Source organism: Corylus avellana, chromosome ca7 (genome assembly GCF_901000735.1).
Source record: "Corylus avellana chromosome ca7, CavTom2PMs-1.0".
Classification (NCBI taxonomy): Eukaryota; Viridiplantae; Streptophyta; class Magnoliopsida; order Fagales; family Betulaceae; genus Corylus; species Corylus avellana.
The window spans coordinates 26,674,577-26,698,254 of NC_081547.1; the positions used below are offsets into that span (position 1 = coordinate 26,674,577).

The window sequence follows — 23,678 nt, forward strand, 5'->3', positions numbered from 1 at the left end:
ATTTTGTAATTCCATGTTTCAGACCAACTTCTATGACTTCTAATGCTGAAAACTAGGTTTGATGGGATTAGTGATATATCCAAGCTTTAATCCTAAACGCCTTCACATTTCATCATAGGAAAACATTGTTTACAACCTCAAAACATCGGACAGGAACCTATTAGTTAACTAGCCACTGACTGCAATGGGTCCTCCTCTGCAATCAAACATAGTCTCTAACCTAGTACATTCTTCTCAGTAGTCGCATATAAATGCAGAAAAGGTACTTTTTTTTTTCTTTTTTTTTTTAAAAAAAAAAAAAAAAAAAATCATTCGGAATCATTGGCCATAGAATATGACAAACAAAACCTACATAAATTTGACTACGTTCAACTGATTCAGAAATCCAGGAGAAGCTTCAATATATCTAAAATTTATAGTATGAGCAAAACTATGTTAAATGTACAACTGCCGGATTTTAAGAGTTTTTTGATTCCCCAAAATAAATTACCAAAGAGTGACCCAATCTCAAGACACAAGTGCAGATATAGACTGTCCTGTGCCACTTTAGGGGTAAGAACATGTGAAAGAGAAACTTTCCAAAAGGATTTCACTTGTTGAACATGGATAGACACATATTACAAATAGAAAGAAAATAATCAACAAGATTGCACTCAATAGAACACACAGAACCTAAACTTTTTCTTTGAAGTCAGATATCAACTTTATTGCAAACAGAACTCATAAAATAAGGATATCAGGTTTAGTAGCGAATCAAAGAAATGGGAAAAATCAAACACATTTCCATAGAAACGGCAAATATATGAATAAAATAATATGTGAAGGATATACCACTTGGGCATGCAAAGCATACCCCATCTGCTCCAGCTATGATGCTCTTAATCAATGGCACGATCTTGCTACTCCGTACTATATCATATCCCAAAAAGTATTTTGCTTGAGATAGTGCAATCACGATGGCTGAAGCAGTTGTAAAGCCAGAAATTACAGAGTGGCTGATGAAACGAATAAGCCACCCGAGCCTTTAAAGTTCAAAGAATAGATTGCATAAATTATAAAAGGCATAAAGAAAATCAGAGAACATACTTATTAAAATGATTCAAAAATCAGGGATTAACTTAAAAATAAAAAATATTCTTAGGAAACACTAAAAGTCAATGGACAAGGTTAGGATCCATGTAATTCTCAAAATTTGCCCACTCTTCAAAATGAAGACAGGCTAGATGCTAAGTGGTTGGTTCACATGTAATAATACCAAACAGTTTTTAGAAAATTCAATCTACCTAACATGAATGCTCTGTACCTCCAAAAGTTCCTCTTTGTGAGATAGAAGACTGTCATTATACGACTTAAGAATAACTTTTCAAAGATATCATAGCCACACAAGAAAAGGATCAATATTGGTGCATAAGATATATTGTTCTATCCCCACAACACTCTGCATGATTCAACCTACTGAGGTTTTTAAGGTATACCAACAATATAGTCTATAAAAACAGAAAGCAATTTGCATGCTTTAACAATTTCAGTAAAGAGAAAGATAAGCAGAAGAACCTCAAGAGCCCCATTATGCATTCCAATATCCCGACCATAAGCGCCAATAATATTGCAAGTTCTGTGTATATCGCATCAGATGAATCAGCAATTTCACCTAAGACATTGGAGACCAGGAGAGAAACCAATGCTACTGGACCAACTGCAAGCTGTCGGGAGGACCCAAACAATGCGTACACAAATAAAGGCACAAAACCAGAGTCTGCCTTGCAAAATCAGAAGTTACAATTTCAAAATTAAATAAGCAGGTATGATAAATAAATGAGGAAAAGAATCAGCATTTATGTAAGTTGAAAAGGTATAATACAGCTTAATAGAATAGATACAAGTAAAATTTAAATTTTAAAAAATAAAAGACGATAAAGTAGCAATTTAGATACATTTTTGGAACATAGAACTGTGATACATTTTTGTACATAGCACACAGTTCTATCATTGAACCACTACTTCAGCATGTGCTCAACCAAAAAGAATTGTTGGATGAAGATTGAAGACAAGCAAAATTTAGAATTCTGGGAACTCGATAGTCAACATTTCATAGGGAGTTCTCACTGTCTCCTAGAACTTGCAAATGTTAATTTAAGAATTTTTATCCCTATATCAGGTAGAAAGTATAGCAGAGCCAAATCAGATAGAAAATACTGAAATTTAGAGCTCCACATTTTTACCAGAAAGAAAGTTACAGAATTTTCAATAACAATATACTCAACTCAACTCAACTAAGCCTAAATCGTAATTGAAAAAGGTTAGCTACATCCAATCAGATCGGCTACATGGATCTTTTTCACCATTCACTCCATAAAATATCATGCTCTCTCTCTCTCTCTCTCGCATTAGTAAAATCATAATCTTTCTTACAACTAGTACCCATGCTTTTAATCCTTTTCACCTCTACAACTGGAATTTTCCATCGCAATACAATAATAATTATCAAAATGGATCAAAGCAATATCTCTACAAATGAAATCCATAAACTTTAATAAGATAATAATCTGGCATTGAACTTACAAAGTCCATATATTGGTTCAAGCCCAGCTAACTTTGCATAAGACATCGCCTGGTCATTCACAAGAAATAGTCAAAATACTGAACTTGCGTCCAATCCATGTAATTAAAATACCCAACTCAAACAAATCCCATACCAATAAGGTATGTCTAATATGTCACGATCAGGAAATTTACGACACAGTAGCACCAAAGGAAACCGCATAAAAAATATTTGAAGTTAAAATCAACTAGCGTAGATGCTTCATGTGTTCTACACCATAATTGGCTTAGAACTTACAATCATTGGAATTTTCAATATGTGTCTGTAATATAAAATAAACAGTAAATCGAAACATAATTTTCAAAGAAATAACGTATCAAATCAACAATAGTGAAGCAAATGGCCCAAACCTATCATATCAAAACAAAGAAAAATGGGACTATCCACAAATACGAACTTTTGGTAATTTCAACTTTAATTATGGCAACTGAGCTATGGGTCTATGACCTTGCAAAAACACCGACTAGATTGTAGAAATTTGTCCAATCATCAAAAAGTGCTGAACTCTATTCTACCACGCGTTCAGTAACCATAAACACGTGAATTAGGAAAGCGTTCAAAATCCGCAAAAGAAAAGCAAACAATTCGAAAGAGAATTGACATTTTCAAATACTCCGTTTGGTACCTGAGAAATCGCAGTAAAAGAAAAAAAAAATGGAGAATTTAGTATGTAATGTCGAGAAATTTTAATATTCACAAGCAAATGAAGAAAAATATTTAAAAAAAAAAAAAAAAAAAAAAAAAAAATTCCACTCGACTAATTGATCGTAAAACTCTCGACTAATTGATCGTAAAACAACAGTCCAGCTTAGTTGAGCTGAGTTCTGTAGCTTTCGGAAACAGAAAGAACATAAATTCAATTTTTCTCTTTCTTTTCGTCGCTTTTCCCAACAACCAAACAAAGGGGAGAAAGAAGTAAAACTAATATCAATTTCTTTCGAAAACCAGTGGCCGTAAGAAGAAAAAAGAATGAAATGGAGAAGAGTAGGATTACCTGCGGGACGAGCATAATACCGACGGTGGTGCCAGCCATGAGATCGACCTGTAAGTACTCCCTCCATTTGTAGGTACTAATCCAACGGTAGCAGGGAAGGAAGAGCCCGATCCACTCGGCCCAGGTCAAGCGCTGGAACTTTAACGTCCATCTGGAGAAGAGCGCGCTGGGATAAGAGCCGGAAAAGGAGGTGGAAGTCGACGTCGTATCGGGATGCTGCAAGGGGATGATCTTGACGGGCCGGGTCGAGCTCGACATGGAATTGTCCGACTCTGAGAGATTCGGAGCGCTAGGTGATGCGTACGATATTTCCATCCGCCCGACGGTTCACTTCGGGTCATATAACAATCATCGCCTCCATGGTTCGGGGCGCAGCGTCGTTTTTGCCTTTTTGGGGGCGCGAGGATGGTCAACCTTTATGGTCAAAACGACAAAAGTCGTTTCGCCACGTTGGAATATTCCATTTCGTTTACAAATATAAATTATCATGCGTAATTACCAAAAATCGTGGTAATTAGTAGGCTTGGTAATAAAATTTGTTCAAGTTTCCCAATGTTAAAAACGCATTTTACCATTCAGGGAAAGTTGATTAGAACGTAGGTGGACGTAGTTTTGGTCAGGTTCACGAAGATAATGTGATCTGACAATTTTCCTGCGTGTACGTCATTTGTGTTTGACTCACTATCTTGCTATTATTGACAGCAAACCACGTGCAAATCGATTACTGGCCGATCATACTTGAAGGACCGGATTACTATAATTGGACCTCTCTCTCTTACCAGAGTCGGAATTCCGAGTTTTTTTTTTTTAAAAAAAAAAAAATAGAAAATTAGAAATGTTATTTATCCATATTTTTCATTTATTTCTTGTCTTTTTTTTTATTCATATTTTTTGTTTAAATTTAAAAATAATAGATAAATCAAAGATGGGCGAATAATATCTTTACTTACACAAATTCATCATGCTGTCATATGCGAGAGGAGCTCTCATGTCCGAGGGAGAGAGTTCTACCAAAGCAGTTCACTCGAAATGACCTGAAAGCTACTCTTACATTCTCTTTTTACTACTTGGACATCTACAAAATAAAAAGAAATTAGACAAAAGGGCTTGACGGAATGTGCCAGTAGATGATAGCTATGATACTTAAGTTAGTAATTTGTTTTTAGATGATAATAACAACCCCAATTCACAAAGACTCGACCCCTTTTATTTGGATAGAAATCTCCTTATATAGGAGGGTGTGACAATTGGCATCCATCAGATCCCTTGTCTATAAAATTAAATTAAACTTTTAAAAGCTTTCTTGATTTCAATCAATCTTGGACGAGTAAATTTAGTGGGTCATAATCGTATCATAATTAATCAGTAATAAAAGGTGGATTTTACTTTACATTTGCTTTAACTAGCATCATTCAATAATTAATTGTCATTTTTGGATGGTTATGATTGTTTCTGTCATAGTGTAATTAAGTACTTAAGAGGCCTCCTAATTAACTTCACTTTATATAACTCAATAACATTCGACACCTCAGATGACGACATTGACTGTTGAGTAGGTTTAATGTTGGAAGATCATATTGAGAAATGCTAAACATCTTAATTTTTTTTTTCAAAAGTTGGTTATCAAATGATATGTTATCATCCCATGAGTTGGTAAAACACTTAGCAACATAATAAATCTCATGAGATGGTGACACATCATTTGGAAACCAACTTTTAAAAAGAAAATTTGAGATGGGTAGCACTCCTCGACCATATTATATACCAATAGGCCTCTGAGGCATGACTACTTTAATGTTGTCAAAATTATATTATTTTAATTTGTTTCAATTAGTGTTGTAACAATTATGTTGTCCTAATTTATTTTAGTTAATGAAATTTAGCCAATTTTGTAGTCTTTAAACTGGAAGAAACTTTTCTTGGCTCTTACGAATAATAATTCAAGGAAGATTGACTATGACTTAAGGAGATTGCTTTTAAAATGAATTTGAGTTTGAAAATGTCATGCACTTGCGTCCACGTCTAGGAACCATATCAAACCTCGTGTAAATAGAAATGCTTTTTTAATTCACTTTATAGTTGCGTGTTATTTATTATACTGCTTGTGACTAGGAAACAGGTAAGTGAGATGTTAGGTGTAGTATCACTATCATTTTTTTTTTTTTTTTTTGTTTCTATACATATCACTATCATTCTTTTCCTTGTTGAAAGGTAGGATTGAACAATTTGCAAAATATAATGCACAGGAAAAGCAAAGAGAAAAGAAAAATAGAGGGAGGGGGAATTGCATGCAAGTGAGTTAAGTGAAAATTGAGAAGGGAAAGGCTTTGTTTGGAAAAAATTTCTTTCTTTCTCTATTTTGTTTTCTATTCTCAAAACAAAAACAATTAACAAACAGCCCTAAACACAAAACTGTTAAATTACCAATTATTCCAAAAGCTTAAGCGGATAGAAAAAAGTAAATTTAATTGTTTAACCATTACTTTAACACTACCACTCACGTGTGAACTCAAACTCTCATTTTAATAGGTAAGGTCTAACACGTAAAATATTTAATTTAAATATGGGGAGAATTGATGGAGTCAAGGTTCGATCCAAGACCTTTGGCTCTAATATCATGTTAAATTACCAATTATCCTAAAAACTTAAGCTTATAGGAAGAGATAAATTTAATCATTTAATTATTACTTTAACACACCCTCTCACGTGTGAGCTCAAACTCTCATTTTAATAGGTGAGGTCTAACACCTAAAATATTTAATTTAAATGTGAGGAGAATTGATGGAGTCAAGGTTCGATCCAAGACCTTTGACTCTAATACCATGTTAAATTACCAATTATCCTAAAAACTTAAGCTTATAAGAAGAGATAAATTTAATCATTTAATCATTACTTTAACACACCCTCTCACGTGTGAGCTCAAACTCCTTTTTAATAGGTAAGGCCTAACACGTGGAATATTTAATTCAAAATTGTTTTTACGTTTTTGCTACATCAAAACAATTTTTAAACTAAGAACAAAAAATACCTCCCAAAACACATTAACAATCAAAGCTCTAATTTTTCTATCTAATAACATTTTATCCAACAAAGAAATGTTTATGCCCATCATTGACTGTGCGCGAAATCTTGGTTTCCCCATAACAAGTAGTAAATGTTTAGCAAATGCTCAAGCATTTTACTACTCCAACTATCAAATGTTCCAAAATATAGAAATTTCCACCGAGCTGAAACCATCCTGATTTACAGGTTCAGGTTGTTCTCGGTGGGAATTAATATCATATTCAAGTAGGGGCAAGGACGTGTAGAGTTGAAGAAAAAAGAGAGCAAGAAACAAAACTACAATAGATGTAGCATGTGACTTACATTTTTCCTTTTTTTTTTGACTAGGAGTGTGTCTGCTGAGCATGCTCAGGTTTGTGCGAGTACTCGTAATCCAGATGTACAAAGGCACGCTCAATCTCGGGCAGGAGTTCAAGCTTCTCCTGCAAAGATTCCCCGATGTCATGAGCCTCTTGCAAAGGCATGTCTGCCGGCAAAACTATGTCAACCTCCACAAAGTAGTGCGACCCAAAGGTGTAAGCCCGGACCGTATCAATATGTCTTATGGCCCTGTGGTGATTCCAAGAGAGGTACGTGAGTTTCTGTAGATATTCTGGAGCAGCTGATCTTCCCACAAGGGAGTTCACATTTTCCAACACTGTCATTGACCATGTACGGATAGTGTACAAAGCCAGCTGCAGCAAGTCCAAAGTAATATGTAAGTGCAATGGTGCCGAGAGAGAGAGAGGGAGAGAGAAGAAGTAGTAGAATGAAATGCCAGCAGCATCACATCCTTTCAAACTGTGACAGCATTTGATGGATCCAAAAGTCTTCAGGGTATAAATTGACGAATAAATCAGAAGCTTATCACCATATTACTAAACAGATTTGTTTAAAAGGACTAGAAATGTCATGTTATTGGTCACAGAAAAGAGAGAAGCATGAGGGCATAAAAACATATGCAGAATTGCCAAGGTACATATACTTGGACAGACGGTTTCTTAAGAGCACTATGACAGCCTTTTATCTATTCCCTAAAATCCTATGGCTAAAGTTGTAGAAGATTGGTAACTTCAATAAAGGACCAATATATGGCGACCTCTATATCTGTTCTATGCAAAAATAAATGATATGAACATTTCCTCAGCATAGATGCAACTATAACTCCATACATTGAACACAAGAAACAAAAATTAAGAGAGAGAGAGTTCCTTACAATGATAGCTCCAACAGGATCCATCCAATCATCAATATACTTTGCAAGGAGAGCAGCAATGAGTCCAATGACGTTGGTGATAACATCAAAAAAGTGATCTTGGGCATAAGCTTTGACGATCTCATTTTTGAAAGTGCGACAATAAATAGCCAAAGCGAGTTTTACCAGAGTCACAGAAAGCATAATCCCAACAAGCCATCGCTCCTGGTCGTCGGTCAAGCTGAATGACAAGTCCTAGGAAGCACATAAATATTGAGAAGCAACATTAGAGACAGTTTGTGCTCTCAAGACACAAATATATCCAGAAATTCCAAGAATCCTAACAAAAATAGAGAAACAACTCCATGAAAAATGGAACTTTAATACATCAAGAAGTCAACTAGCACCCACTTACATCAGATAATAGTGTGCGCACTGACTCCAAGATAATCTGCAGTCCAAGAGTCGCCATGACAGAGGCAAATACGAGGATTCCCTGCAAATTATTGTTGAGATGTATCAAACTATAAATGTAATATAATTCATTTTGTTTCAACTACGAAACCAGAAAACATATTATGAAAAGGAGTTCTTTTTTCTATTACAGAAAGCAATAACGAGTTCCAAAGAGAGGTGAATAAAATAGGGAGAACAATATAAAATGACAGGGGGATGGAACACTCTTCTTTTTAATACTTGGGGTAACTTCACAGAAGACTTCTGAATTTCCATCCGATTTGACAATCCCCCCCCCCAAAACTTCAAAATCTCTTAATTTAGTCCCCTGAACTTTCAATAGCAATCAATTTGGACCGCTCCATCAGATTTTAAACGTTAAATGACATTTATACTCCTGACTTTTTTTATAAAATTCCAACTTTACCCTTAATTCCAAAACTTTTTTTTATTTTTTTTTTTAAAAAAGAAAATCATGGATATTTTGGTCTTTTTTGGTATTTCTAATGGCTAAATTTGACGGAGGGGTTCAAATTAAGAGCAATTGAAAGTTAATGAGACTAAATTGAGAGATTTTAAATTTTAGGGGGGGTTTGTCAAATCGAGTGAAAGTTCAGAGGTCTTCAGTGAAATTACCCCTTAATACTTCAAATTAAAGAACACATTCTAAGAAGAGATAACTATCACCAATTAAAAACCAAGTATTAATTCATACTGCACGGTTCAGTACCACATGACAAACAAATTAGGGAGCTGCGCAAAGAGACAATATTTAAGCATGCACCCAGAATATAGGCACACATGTAAGAGCACTTGCAACTACTAAGTTTATTTTAATAAAACATGAACTTCTATGATTTCTTAAGTATTTGACACAATTTGACTCATCATAAAAAGTTAACTTTCCCTTCCTTCCAGTGATAATATCACAAAAGAATACCACTTTTGCATTAGGATGTCCATTCAACCACATACAAGTCAAGTAATATTCATGTACAGTTAGTGAATGCAACTCAAAAACTTGATCTCACCAATTATCAGCCATGGATCATTGCACAAAATCCATTTACGATTGGAGAGAATGGATTAAGATTATCAAACTCGAAATAGTGCTGCTTTGAGACCAGTCCACATCCTTCCACAAAATTGGTAATGCAATTGGAAAATAAGTTTAGGACAAGTTTGAATAGGTAGTGCTGGTAGAAACGGGTTCACATACTAGGATTAAGAATAACTGTAAGAGGGCATGCATGATAAAATTGATTATTGGTCATCTAGAATCAGAATGTTATTAAATAACAGTGATATAAAACCTAGCAGAAAAATAATTTGGCAAAGACAAGGTGACAGTGCATATCAAGCAGGCAACACTATATATGCATGTACAAGTGTAAATTTAGCATAGACTTGAGTTCCATCAATACTGCAATTATCGCATGTAAACTTGAGCATATAAATTAGACTATCACGCAGACTAATTGGAGGATGACTGACCAATGGCTGCATACGTTTCTTCCCAATAGGATACTGATATGGGTTTGGAGTTTGCATGGAGAATGCAGTAAACCACAGGATGAAGCCAGACAGAAGATCAAGAAGCGAGTCCAGTGTGGATGCAATGATGGCTAAGGAACCACTTCGGACAGAAGCATAGACTTTAGCTGTAAAGAGAGCCATGTTTGCAACATTTGATATTCTAATGGCAAATGTTTCACTTTTAGCCAACTTTTCTTGCTCTTCCTGGAACCATAACAATAGCACCATTTCAGTTTTAAGTCCACAGCCCGCGCCCCCCCCCCCCAAAAAAAAAACCATAAAACTTAAGCATTTGGCAATGCAATGATGTTATGAACCTTTGACATCCCAGGAATAAAACCACGTTCCGCTAAGGCATCCATTTCATTAAATCCCTCAAGCATTTCTACCTGCTGCTGATAGTACTCGGCCACATTATCTTCTGGACCTGCAGCCATAAAGCAAAACGATTGAGATGGGGTTCCTGTGATATCTCTCAAATGTTGACTGTGTATTATATAATTCCTAGCATTTAACTCTCCTACTACTATTTAAAAGTAACCAGTGACATACAAAGGCCATGCAATTCACAACTTCTAAGTCCTCTACTTAAACATTGGTGACTTCTAAAATGCACAATGAGTTTGAGGGAAACCATTCTTCAAATTCTATCAAGCTGAACTTCTAATTAGTCTCTTGAACTTATAAGACAAAAATGTTTTAAGTTCTTCAACCTTATCAGCTTATAAGATACCATCTACGAGTCAAATTTCTTTCTTTTCTCTTAATCTGTGAATAAACTATCAAACATGTCTACACACACACACACATACAAAAAGTAGGAGAAGTGAAGCAAAACTTACAACCTTAACCATCCGGAAAGAACCCGAAACAGCCAAGCAGCCAACTCAAAAGCTCAGAACACCCCATAAAGAATTTCAAATCTTCTTCAATCATATACGATTCCACGCATTTCTCTTATCCCTCCCCTCTGCCACTTTCAATTACTCATTTTTACGGCCAGTTTACAGAGCAAACTCAGAATTTGACCTAAAAAAACAACTAGTACCACACAAAATGTATGGCAAAGCATAGCAAACTGAAGCTCAAAACATCCACAGCCCTTACTCCACACCCAACAAGCACTAGTTCATAAACATTTAAACATACACAGAAGCACTAAAAAGCAATAAATTCTCAATGCCTGACAACTAAAATTAAAGCGAAAAGAAAAGAAATTAATACAACAACCTCACCAAAAACAAGTAAAATTCTCACAAACCAAAAATAAAGCACAGAATATTTTCCATTTCAGACCAAAAGAGAAAGATAATTAAGAAAACACCAACCAAAAGTGACAGTAAAATTACCCAACACCCCTAGGCAGTCGTGGAGGCCACGAGGAGGCTTTTTCTCCTTGTGCTCCGAGGACACCTGGAATCCGTCGAAGTTCAACCGCCACGACTGGTCAGTGCTGCTAGGCTGAGCCAAGAGCAAGCGCTCCTCGTCGCTCTCGGGCGCCAGCGGCTCCGCCATATTCGTTTGGAAATTGAATGGGAACGAGAGGACTTTTCCGCGAAATCTGTAGAGCACTGTTGTGGCTGCTACTGTTGGAGCGCTGTGAACCAGGGAAGAGAGAACGAAGACGCAGACAAACGAAGAAAGAAAAACGGGACACGTTTCGGTGTTTGGTCGGCTGTGTGGATGACCTTTTGATGAGTGTTGTTGTAGAGGTGATAGTGAGAGTGTCCGGGTCTAAATTAGGTGCGGGAATGTAGGGGGGCTGCTTGAATCGAAGGTAAAACGTGGCGCCGCATTGGACGCTTGATGAGAGTCTGAGATCTGCTGAGTAGAATCATGGTGGAATGAAATCCGCCACCCGATTCTGATCGTCCAATGAGGTGGCACCGTCCCGTCTGACATTTGGTACCTAAATAAACAATTTAGATAAGGAGGCTTCAATCAAGCTCCGGCGGGACCCAGGAATCCCCTCTTTGATAGAACCACCTCGGTCAAATGGCGGCCTCGGGCCGCAACCTGCGTCATTGCGGTCCACATAAACGCCCAAGCTCACTGCAACCTTGCTACGTGTTATAAACCATTCGTTTAGTAGCTAAGATAATAGAAAAAATAAAAAATAAGAGTTCACACACCGCTCAAACCACTAATCATATTTTCAATGCCCCTCTAAATTATAGATGTCACCAATATTTCTTCCAACTATAAAAAATATCGAGAAACTCTAAGCCTTGTGAAACCCTAGCCCTCCCTCCAGAGCGCCGCTGCCTCAGGGGAGGTGGGATGTCCTTCCTTGCCTCCCGATTTTTGTTTTAGGTTTGTTTTTGTCTTTAGTGTTTTCTGTTCTGTTGTGCTTGTGTTTTCTCTCAGTGATACTGTTTTTGGGGGCTTTCACTCAAACTTCCCCCTCCCTGTTTGTTTGTGTGTGCTGCCGATCTTCTCCGCGCTCGCTTCGCTGCTCACCGCTCGCTGTCAAGTCTTTTCATGCGCTCCTCCCGCGCCAAGCTTTTTGTACCACCTTCTGCGGCAGTTTTCGGCCAGCTCGCGATCGGCCTCCTCCGGCTGCCGTGACCCACTTTGAGTGTTTTTCGCATTTATTTTCCTGTTTTATTGTTTTTCTGTTTTGTATTTCCTTTGAGTTCCACTGTATTTGGTTTTATTTGCTGTAATTTCTTTTTCTGCGTTAGTTTTATTGTTCCCTTTATTTTCCTGTATGGTTTTATTTATGCTTGTAATAAGACTTTCACCTCCTACTTTGTTGCGCCCAGTTGCTGCCCGATATTACTGGTCCAAACCTTTGGGTTGTGGATGTGAAATTTATCTTGGCTTTCGAGTCGAGGAGGATGAGTATCGGCTTGTGGGTTTTGCTCTCAAGGCCGAGGAATAAGTATCAGCTTGGGGGTTTTGCTCTCAAGGCCGATGAATAAGCGCTACCTATGCATTAGATGGTGTTTGTTTGATGCAGATTTGAGTTTTCAACCTGATATTTAGTCATAGGTTAGCGAATGCTGTGTTTTGGTTAATTTAGTCTGTTGTTAATGACTGTATCTTTAACTTCGGCTATGATTTACTTCAGAGCTTTTTGCTTTGTTTATAAGAGCTTTAGCCTCACAACTTTTATCAATAAATGAGTATGATATGTTTTTTTTAAAAAAAACTATAAAAAAAATTGTCAATATCTCCCTAATAAAAAAAACAAAAAAAACATCTTATTAAAAATTAGAAAGTAAAATAAAATTATGGGTGACAAATGTCATGAATTTATATATATATATATATAGCAAGAGAATTGAACGGAGAGTGACAGAACTACCGAAATAGTCAAAGGTGATTTGACCACCCAAACTGGCCACCTAAAAGCACGTTTTATGCAGGAAAAGATTGGTTGGTGACTCATAGACTTCTGCAGCTTATTTTAGCTACTAAAATGTTAAAAAGTCCTCTTTATCAACCTCAACAAAACGTTGAAAATTCTCATAAGCATGAAAAACGCTCAACTTATTTGATGAGTATTGTTTACTCACAAAATATTTTTTTTTTTAAAAAAAAAACATTAAAAAATTCTGAATGCTCTCTCTCCTCTTTATTTTATTTTTTTATTTTTTTATTTTGGTTTCACCTCCCATCTTGGTATGCCACCTTGAGGTGGATGAACCTAGTGGCGTGGTAGTTGGTTGTTGACAATGCTTGTGAGTGGCGGTTAGTTAGGAGAGGGAGGAGATGGAAATAGAGAGAAGCAAAAGATTTGGAGGAAAATTGTTTTTGGAGAATGAATGTCTCGTTCGTGTAAAACATTGAATCTAAAATTTGATTTTTTTTAAAGGTCAGAGAAATATATATTTTATAAAAATATGATCATTATAAAAAAAACAATTTTCAAATGTATGATTGCTGGATAAATAATAAATATCTATTTGAAAATTAATATTTAAATTTAATAATTAATATAGATAATTAAAATGTTGAGCCTGTTGTACGGAATTTGAAAAAAAAAATGCATAGCTAAAATACAAAAAGGTAATTTAAAAAAACAAAAAAAACTATTATAACTATTTACTTTGATGAGACTGCTATGAATGAGCTTTACGGGAATAAATAAATGGTTATTTTATGAATGTGTCTTATTTTCTCGATTACTAACATCTAAGTTTCCCGGTTCAGTATTTTAATAATATTGGCCAAGTGGTGACGTATAACACTTCAAGAAGTAGCTCAATCGATTGGGATTACGCCTAATAAAACAAATGTCACTAGTTCAAATTTTCCTCCTACCTCTTGTGCGAACATGTCCAAACAAAAAAAAAAAAAAATTATCTTTCTCTTACTACTATTTATACTCATTTTATATTAAATGAGATCACGTGTTTTGAGTGATTTTGTAAGGAAACTAATTACTACTTAATTGTTAATGTCTCTCTAAACTATTAATTATGTCAATGTCCCTTTAAACTACCAAACAATATCAATGTCCTGAAATTACAAAAATACTATTCATAAAATTATATAATTTTGTTTTAAAAAGTTAAAAATTGTTTTAAAAAATAAAAAATAAAGGACAAAGTTTTCATCCAAACTAGGTTAGAGGGAATTCCTCCAACTTAATTTATAAAAATGACATGTGTCAATTTTTTTAATAACATATAAGATGCACATGAGTTTTTAATAAAATTTATTCAAACTTTGTCCCTGCTATTAAAAAAATATGTGCATCTCACATTTTGGAGGAATACATGTCACTTTTATAGACTAGGTTGAACGAATATTTTTTACCCCAGTTTAGAGGAAAATTTTATCCAAAAAAACGGAGTCATCCTTTTTTTTAAAAAAATTTTGTTTCTTTTTAGTTTTTGCTTTTATTTTTTTGGAATTTATAAGGATACTTTTTGTCTTATTAAAAATTTAGGATATTTTTACCTTTTTACTAGCTTTTGAAAAAATTGACATTTTTAGTTAATTTACCAATTGAAGAATATTTGACAAGAATAGTAACATTAATCTAAATGACAGCGCAGACGGCCGTAACTGCTCCTGGTCTTCTGTTGACAAAGCCGACGGCCCAGATTCTCTATCGGTTCATCACGATCAACCGTGGGGCCCAACTGTCTTGCTTCACCACCTGGTCTGTGTTCACTCAGCTGAACCCCCAGACACCGTCTCGCTTCCCACAAGCCCCGATAAACCATGTTCGCCGACTCCTTCAAGATCTCCCACGTCCTCGTCCTAATTTTCGCTTTTGCCCTCCGAGATTCTCAATCCCTAAGGCTCAATTCGGCCCCAGAAATCGATGACTCCCTCACCTACCTCTGGCCTTTGCCCGCCGAGTTCACCTCCGGAAACGACTCGCTCTCTGTCGACCCCGGCCTCTCGCTCGACGTGGCCGGCCAAGGTGGAAACTCCGGCATTCTCAGGGAGGCGTTTGATAGGTACAGAAGGATTGTGTTCAAGCACAGCGGGGGGGTTTCTGTGTTTGATAGGCTTTGGGGAAGGAGATCGGTGTATGATATTAGCAAGTTGAAGGTTATTGTTAACTCGGATAGCGAAGAAGTGAGTTGCTTTGACTAGAAAGTGAATGTTTTTGAAGTTTTGATTGTATGAATTTGAAAGTATTTTTTTTTTGTTGTTATTTTCAGCTTCAACTCGGCGTGGATGAGAGCTATACGTTGTTCGTTGCGAAGAATGATGGGCAGTCGATTATTGGGGAGGCGACGATTGAGGTAATTTGAGGGTTAGAGATTGTGGGTTTAGCTTCTTTGGTGGTTTAAAGCTAATTGAATGAACATTTAAATTCAATTTTGTTGTTCACTTGATGAATTAGACGGGTTGGGTACTATACTTACTTGTGTGATGCACTATGGTTTATTTCTCTCTAAGCAGTCAGTCGTGAGATTCAGTGATGTTTAATACTCTCTATTGCAGGCAAATACTGTTTACGGGGCATTGCGAGGGTTGGAGGTATGTATGATTACCATTGCGCATGTTTATTAATGCATTTAGGCCTAGGCATTTTACAATCTTGCATTTGTGGCTCATCTCCATTTCCCTTGAAATGGAGGATCCTATTCCGCGATTGTGTTATTCATACTTAACTTGCAGAAAATATTGACTAGCTTGTGATTGTCTCAAGGCATGTGGGTCTTCCCTCATGAATTATTCTCTTTTGTAATAATGCAGACATTCAGCCAATTATGTGCCTTTGATTATGAAACTAAATCAGTACTAGTATACAAGGCTCCTTGGTACATCCAGGACAAACCCAGATTTGCTTATCGTGGACTTCTGTTGGGTAGGCTAAATTTATTTTATCTCAGGGAAAAGTAAACTTGGAAAATTTATCTATTAGTTTATGCTAGAATGTTGCTTGATACCAATCTTTATTGGCATTGTTTTGCAGATACTTCGAGGCACTTTTTACCGATTAATGTGATTAAGCAGATAATTGAATCCATGTCATATGCTAAACTTGTAAGACCTGTTGCTCGGTATTCTTGTCAAAGTGCGTTTCACAATTGACATTCAGTCTAGGACTCGTCTGATAATTGTACCATATTTTGCTTCTCTAATTATGTCACATATAATTCTGATACTGAGAGTTGCATTCAGTAGAATGTCCTTCATTGGCACATCATAGACGAGCAGTCATTTCCTCTCGAAGTACCTTCATATCCAAATTTGTGGAAAGGTTCATATACAAAGTGGGAGCGTTACACGGTTGAGGATGCATATGAGATTGTCAAGTAAGATTATCTTCTTACTTATCAAAAAGATTATCTGAAGCAAGTTTAAATGTCTAAGTAACTCATTAGCTTTAAATACATTCAATAGCTTGTCTAAGTAGTCCTGTTAGACTCTCCAATCAGTTGAAGTTACTTGTCTAATAATCCTAAAATCAGATTGATTGCAATTTATTAAAATAGATAATTATCCAAATCATATGACGCTACTCATTCTCTTCAACAAAGAACTGATTTGTCATAACAGGTGCAGCATTGATGTTGGATTGAGGATATACCAAATCTACTTTTTATTTATTTTTTATTTTTTTGTTATTATTAGTATTTTTTATTTTATAAGATACCAAAGCTACTAAAATAGATAGTATGAAAATATAATATGGTATATTAAAAAAAAAAAAATTCCAAATGATGTTTTCAATATGTAAAAAATATATGGCCTGCATGTTATTCCTGTAACCAAGCAAATTATTTTTGGCTTTCCTTTTCTGTCCTCCATTTACATGGCTTTCTACATGTTCTGATTTATTTTGCTTGTCTTTTTATGTTTCCTTAGTCTGCCATAGGCTAACAGTGTTTTTCTTTTCACGTGTCCATGCATCAACTTGAAGCTTTGCCAAAGTAAGAGGTGCGTTCTATCTTTATATTTTGTTGAAGCTTCAGTAAGACAAAAACAATTTGTACGAGATTGAACTTCACAGTTTTTCTGTTTTCAAAGTGAATTTATGCAGTAGAGAAAAACATTTTGTAAATGTCTCCTTAATATGCCATATAATGGTGTCAGCTATTAAATTAGTATTTATGGGGCTGATTATTTTACACGGTGCATGACAGGCATCAATGTCATGGCAGAAGTTGATATCCCCGGTCATGCAGAATCATGGTAAAGCATTGCTGTTTACTTTAAGCTAGCTATAGCTCAAATGGTACTTCCTCCCTTTGTAGCAAGGTGGAGCGTGAGGTTGTAGGTTCAAGTTTCACTGGGTGCATGTGTAACTTACCAGTTAAAAAAGAAGATATAATCTTTCAAGCTAAGAATCTCCCCGTATCCAAAGACTGGAAGGGAAATTTTTTTAAGGTTTAAGAAATCTTCTAGGGCAAGCTTAGATTTGGCCTTTTAGTGTGTCCTAACCAGTAGAAATGATATGGCTTTCTGGCCTTCAAACGATAACTCCATAATGGTTTCTATGAGCGGAAGAAGGGAAAGACAGCTATTTGTTAAATTTTTTCTTTCCAATATCATAATCATGGATTAAATCCTGCTTTAGAAATTCTTATATTGCAATTTGGTCTGGCAGAGCTGGGAATTCAGAATTATTCCTTCAAGCTGTTTCCACAAAGTCACAGAGAACATTTGTGGGGAATTCATAGAATAAAATACCAAAAGATTAGAATTTTCCAACTCTTCATTCTTTTATTGATCTATTTCCTCCTAGAGATAAGGATGTTATCTGCCTTGAATGCAGGGGCACCGGATATCCTGATCTCTGGCCTTCTGCTTCATGTACAGAGCCACTTGATGTTACAAAAAACTTTACTTTTGATGTAATTTCTGGTATTCTGACAGGTTAAGCTCCTTTAATACCTTTTCCCTGATGTTCATTCAGTACCTTTTTTTTTCCTTCTAAACTTGTACAAGATTTAATATGGTATTTTTTAAAAAGAGCTCAGTTTGTTTAGATGCGGTTAGCTGCATTTGACCTGGTGGATGTCCCACATAATTCAAAGACCAAAATGTAGAAGACTGCCATATGATATCAAACACACATGCAAATGTATGTGTATAAGAAGTTCATGGTCACGTGAAAAGATGTTTAGTAAAATTTGGGAAGGGAAAAAAAAAAAAGAGTAATACTTATTTGCAATATGTATTACGTTATTTAGATTAGTTTATTTATTTACAAATTTCCATTTTACAGATATGAGGAAGATTTTCCCCTTTGAGCTCTTTCACTTGGGTGGTGATGAAGTTAATACAGGTTAGTTTGAGTGGCTTCCTTGTTGCAAGATAAAATTCTGCTATCACTATATTGACAAAAGGAACAATATAAATAAACCGAAAATAAAATCTTCTGTGCTCTTATGCTCCAAGAATGTATGTGAATAAAATAGTTTAGCACCAAATTTGTTTTTTTTTGATAAGTTTAGCACCAAAAACTTAACTTATGCTAGTAATGATCTATAGTCTCCCTTTCTTTGAGATTACAATTTTGTTCTTTCTTTTTTTTTTCACTTATAAAAAAAAAAAACAATTTTGTTCATTTTTCCTTTCCATTATTATGATAAGCTTGAGCTTCTTGCTGTTATATATCTTCAATATAAGGAATTGTCTTGATGGAGATGAAAATCTTTAGGCATTTAGGATCCCTATTTATGACCTGTCATTGGAACTGTGAAATCTCAAAATCATTGGAGATATCAATTTCAGTCTGTTTCTCCAAATACATATGGATCTGTTTTATGCAATGGAAAAGCCTTATAGGCATTGGAACTACTCATAGAAATGGCGTCTTTGTGAGACTTGACTTCTCAAAAGCTATAACATCCGTCAAAAACTTGAATTCAAGGTTAGAAAGCATAATAAACTAAAAGTATTAGTTGATAGTATAGTTCGTACTTATTTGCTTGATAGGATATTATCTATGTGTCAATTCTCTCTCTCTCTCTCTCTCTCTCTCTCTCTCTATGTGTCTGTGTCTATGTGTGTGGTATTACTTTTGTGCTTCTATGCTTATGATGTTTTTTATTTTATTTTATTTATTTGACAGATTGCTGGAGCTCAACTCCGCATGTGAAGCAATGGTAAATACCTGAATTGTTTTGGTTAAAAGTCTTGTTACATGATGACTTATGATCCATTAAGTCGTATCAGTCAAGCTATATGAGGTATGAAACATATATATAGTCTAGCTTGAAGGAAATGGCACAATGTGTAATTACAGAGATACTTCATTTTGCTGGTCATTTTGACTCCTATCCAAATCTAATCAAGGGTAAAAATTCTATCATGAGGTTTCGCTTTACAATTACTACTATTTGTGGAAAGTGCTTTGACATATTCAACATACCAATTTCTTAGTTTAATTCACAGTAGTTTACATGTTGCCAATATACCCTACATTCAGAATAATGTTAGCCTTTTTCTAATGGTTACTTTTATCTGTGTGGCACGTGTGTAACATATGAATATCATAGAAGATAAGACATGAAAATGAAAATTTGGGCTTTATGTTATTTTGTGAGCTATTAGCCCAAGTATCACTAGGGTTAGGGTTAGGGTTTAATCCCTAGGCTATGTAAGCTTAACTTTGTACTGTAGTAATTAGCTTTTGAAGAATAATATTTTGATAGAATGATTTGTCATCTTCTTCCTACTGATTTTTCTTCCATCTCCCGCTTCTTCTGCTTCTTTCCTCTTCTTCTCTTACTTCTTTTCCTCAGCTTCTTCTCTCTTCCTTCTCCTTCTCTTTCTCATCTATTCTAAATTTCTGTTGATTGTCCCGCATCACAATGTTTCCATGTTTGAATTAAATAGTGTTTATGTGACCTTGATTACATTGACTATCTAATGTGCAGGCTTCAGGAACGGAACATGACTACTAAAGATGCCTACCAATATTTTGTTCTAAAAGCTCAAGAAATAGCAATTTCAAAAAGTTGGACCCCTGTCAATTGGTATGTCCTAATTTACCTCAACAAGATTGTTTGCTATTTAAACTTGATTTTACTCTTGTATTGTGTGTGTGTGTGTGTGTGTGTGTGTGTGTGTATATATATATATATATATATGGTCTTGTTTGGATCATCTTGAGAGTTTGGAAAGTTCTAGGATATCAGCATAAGGTATGCAAATGGAAAATACTTGAGAAAATTGAAATTGGAAGTGCATAGCTGATAGCTTACATAAGCCTTGACCAAAAATGTCCACTATGCAAGTATCCATGAATTAGTGTCATTTTATTTAATTACTGAAGCATGTGACATATTTGAATTTTCACATCTCAGGGAAGAAACCTTCAATACATTTGCGGCAAACCTTAATCCACGGACTATAGTGCATAACTGGTGAGTTTTTCCCCTTGGGAGCAGTTTCACATTAGTATAAAGCAAAATGTCTAACTGTGTGAATTCAAAAATATTTTGCTGCATTGCTTTAGGTTGGGTGCTGGGGTTTGTCCGAAGGCCGTTGCAAAGGGTTTCAGATGCATTTTCAGCAATCAAGGTGTTTGGTATCTTGACCATTTGGATGTCCCTTGGGATAAATTCTACACTGCAGAGCCGGTGGAAGGAATAAATGATATTTCCAAGCAAGAGCTTGTGCTTGGAGGAGAAGTATGCATGTGGGGCGAGACAGCAGATACATCAAATGTTCAGCAAACAATATGGCCTCGAGCTGCAGCGGCTGCAGGTATGCCATTGGTGAATGTAAATCATTGATTAAGACTTGGGCATCGGCATTGTTTGGCCTCCTTGGACTTAACGTCTTTGAACCTGCAACTGGCGTCCCCATTGTCCACCAGTTGCAGGTGTGGAATGTCAATGGGTCTAGTTAGTTGTGCCTAATTTGGAAGTTGAAACAACTAAACTGATTGGATAAGTAAATGCATTAGTTTCATTCAATTCAAATTGTATGGTCTGAGATACACACACACACCAATAGACATGCGTACACACTAACCAGTGATTTGAGTTTGCAGTGATGCCTGAAGGGTGAGAGAGTTCATCCTATGTTTTCATTTTTATTGTTTCCCTCCTTGTCATTATCTTGCAAGATATAGACGCTCCTATTGATTGTCTTAAATATGAGATGCATTTCTTTTCCTTTCTTTAATTTTTTTTTTTGGCTATTATTGACTCTGAAGCATGCCATTGGACTCTACTTTGTTTCCTACAGAGCGCTTGTGGAGCAAGAGGGACGCCATATCCACCGGAAATATTGCCTTAACTGCACTACCCCGGCTGCAATATTTCAGATGTCTCTTGACCAGGCGTGGGGTTCAAGCTGCCCCAGTCGCAAATAAATATGCCCGAAGCCCTCCGAGTGGCCCAGGGTCATGCTATGTGCAATAATACTTCTATTGGGAGATCCTGTGACTATACGCATATCAGGCTGCATTTCTGTGCATAGTATTCAAAGAATGTAAGCAATGTGGAAAGGTCTTTTCTTGTGTCCAGCATTGTATGATAATTAACTTATATTTTGATTTGTTGTGCCACATTGATGGGTTTGGAAGCTTGGGCATGTAAATGTTGAGATCAGTGTTGACTGTGAGGTCAGATGAATCTCGGATCTTTCACTGGTGATTAGGTGTTGATTTTATTCGACATCTGGCATTTTATTATGAATACAATATTGCCTGTTCTGATTCTTGTAGGCTGAAATCTATGCTTTGTGAATCCTTGCCCCTCAAATATGTTAATATGATCGCTTGTTTCTATGTCATAGTGAAAAATGTTCCCTCTATCTGAGAAAAGTTCCATTTTTTGACTCAATGGGGAACATATGTGTGGCATACACTAGAGGAGCAGATTTTCTTGCCCCCGTCAGATACTCTGAAGGAAAACTAGGGAAGCTATTAGAAAAGATGACAACCTAGGTTGAAAGTATTCAAATCTGCTAGCTTACTTTTCAAAGAATCAGGAAAAGACTAGCCGACGATAATGAAGAATGATGCTTTTACATGGGCTGAATTCATATTCCAATTCTCTATGCCTATGTGCTCTCTTGAATTCCACAGTTTGAAACTGACTTCTTCTTCACACTTGCTGACCTACTTGAGTATTGCCAAACCCATAAGTAATGCTAAGTTCAAAGGTTTCCTACTTATTTTAGAAGAGAAGTGTACGTTATACACCATATTTTTATCCCATTTTGCTAATGTGACATTGCTAATCAATTTTCAAATCAGTCATTGTTTAAAATAAACAAATCAAATACTGTGCAACAAAGTGAGATAAAAATTAAATGTAGTATATAATATTTCTCATTTTAGATAGAGTAATGCTACACCTGCTTACAACTTGCTGACATGTGTCAACATAAGGTAACATCAGGTACTAAAAACTGAGATAAGACCTGAATGAAGATATTATCTTAAGACAACTGAGTCATGAAGTTTAAGTTACTGCAAACTAATCTTGCACGGCTCCATCTTTACCCCTTCTGCACTATTGTCTTACTTGCAAGATAGGGCAGTGAAAAAGACTTTCAAAGTTGAATGAGTGCAATCCTAACAAAATGCTGGGCCCTAATACATAATGAGAGTCTCAGAGAGTCCTCATTTCTGATTTTTTTTTGGGTGAATGTGACACTTGAGTGTTCATATTCAACATATTATGATGAGTTATTATCATAAAAGTTATGAAATATCCTTCTTGAGCTCATATGTGGTTCACCTTTATTCTCAATTTCACACCCTAGCTTATCTTCTTTATTTTCTAGGAAATATCAGTTTCACAAGTTAACCACTTGGATTTGACCCAAAAAAAAAAAAAAAAAAAAAACTACAAGAAATCTTTGTATTTTTTCAACAGTCTAAATTTAATTAAATTTCAACTGTTGAAAAAACTACAGAAAATTTCCTGTACTTGGTTTTACAACACCTAAGCTAAAGACTTAAAAAGCATAATTAAAGGATATGGATCAAAGATTAGGCTTAGGATTAGTTTAAGCAATGTCACTTTCCTCCTTGAAAGTCAGAGTAGGAGATAAAACTTAAAAGGGTCTCTCATATTATTAGTTCTTTTTTCTCACATAATTCAACATCTCTTTGAACCATTTACTTACTATCAAGTCAATCATCAACGATGGTGCTTAGGTACGATTTCTAAATAATTTAATGCTGACAAAAAAGTCATTTTCTTTGCATGTATTATCAATCACATTTTTCCTTTTCTTATCTTAACTTTATTTTATTTTATTTTATCTCCTCAGATCTATAAAACTAAGCATTCCCAAGGGCTCTATTTGTCCCTTTTGGGGGAAAAATTGTTTCTATTTCCCAACATTCTATCCTCTTCAAGTAGGGAAAAAAATAAAGAGTTTAATTGGATACACCATTAATGTCATGGGATAGCAACGGTGAACATGATCCTGCACTATTTTTAAATAAGAGCCCCTACTAT

General features: G+C 35.6%; 3 protein-coding genes across 3 annotated transcripts in view; 1 reads left to right on the forward strand and 2 right to left on the reverse strand.

Annotated features, from left to right (window-relative positions):
• The window catches only part of LOC132186890 (probable sulfate transporter 4.2), a 12,947-nt gene extending 8,947 nt beyond the window's left edge, over positions 1–4,000 (reverse strand). The window contains exons 1-4 of the mRNA XM_059601003.1: positions 3,597–4,000; positions 2,563–2,611; positions 1,555–1,756; positions 854–1,022 (exon numbers count right to left, since the gene is read on the reverse strand). Of these exons, the coding sequence (XP_059456986.1) occupies positions 854–1,022; positions 1,555–1,756; positions 2,563–2,611; positions 3,597–3,911 (735 nt within the window). The 5' untranslated portion in view covers positions 3,912–4,000. The remainder of the gene's footprint in view (positions 1–853; positions 1,023–1,554; positions 1,757–2,562; positions 2,612–3,596) is intronic.
• Positions 4,001–6,637: 2,637 nt separating this feature from the next.
• LOC132187125 (metal tolerance protein 11) lies at positions 6,638–11,662 on the reverse strand. The gene is made up of 6 exons (XM_059601316.1): positions 11,175–11,662; positions 10,143–10,252; positions 9,784–10,029; positions 8,249–8,329; positions 7,855–8,088; positions 6,638–7,333 (listed from the first exon to the last, which is right to left on the reverse strand). The coding sequence occupies exons 1-6, from the start codon at positions 11,338–11,340 to the stop codon at positions 6,983–6,985; spliced, it is 1,188 nt and encodes a 395-aa protein (XP_059457299.1). The 5' UTR covers positions 11,341–11,662; the 3' UTR covers positions 6,638–6,982.
• Positions 11,663–14,850: 3,188 nt separating this feature from the next.
• On the forward strand, positions 14,851–21,923 carry LOC132186731 (beta-hexosaminidase 1). Its single transcript, XM_059600755.1, has 15 exons — positions 14,851–15,366; positions 15,453–15,536; positions 15,739–15,774; positions 15,994–16,105; positions 16,214–16,284; positions 16,426–16,556; positions 17,165–17,181; positions 17,388–17,436; positions 18,020–18,120; positions 18,473–18,532; positions 19,322–19,355; positions 20,130–20,228; positions 20,559–20,618; positions 20,711–20,961; positions 21,448–21,923. Exons 1-15 carry the CDS (start codon positions 15,004–15,006, stop codon positions 21,621–21,623), a joined length of 1,644 nt encoding a protein of 547 aa, XP_059456738.1. The 5' UTR covers positions 14,851–15,003; the 3' UTR covers positions 21,624–21,923.
• Positions 21,924–23,678: the final 1,755 nt, after the last annotated feature.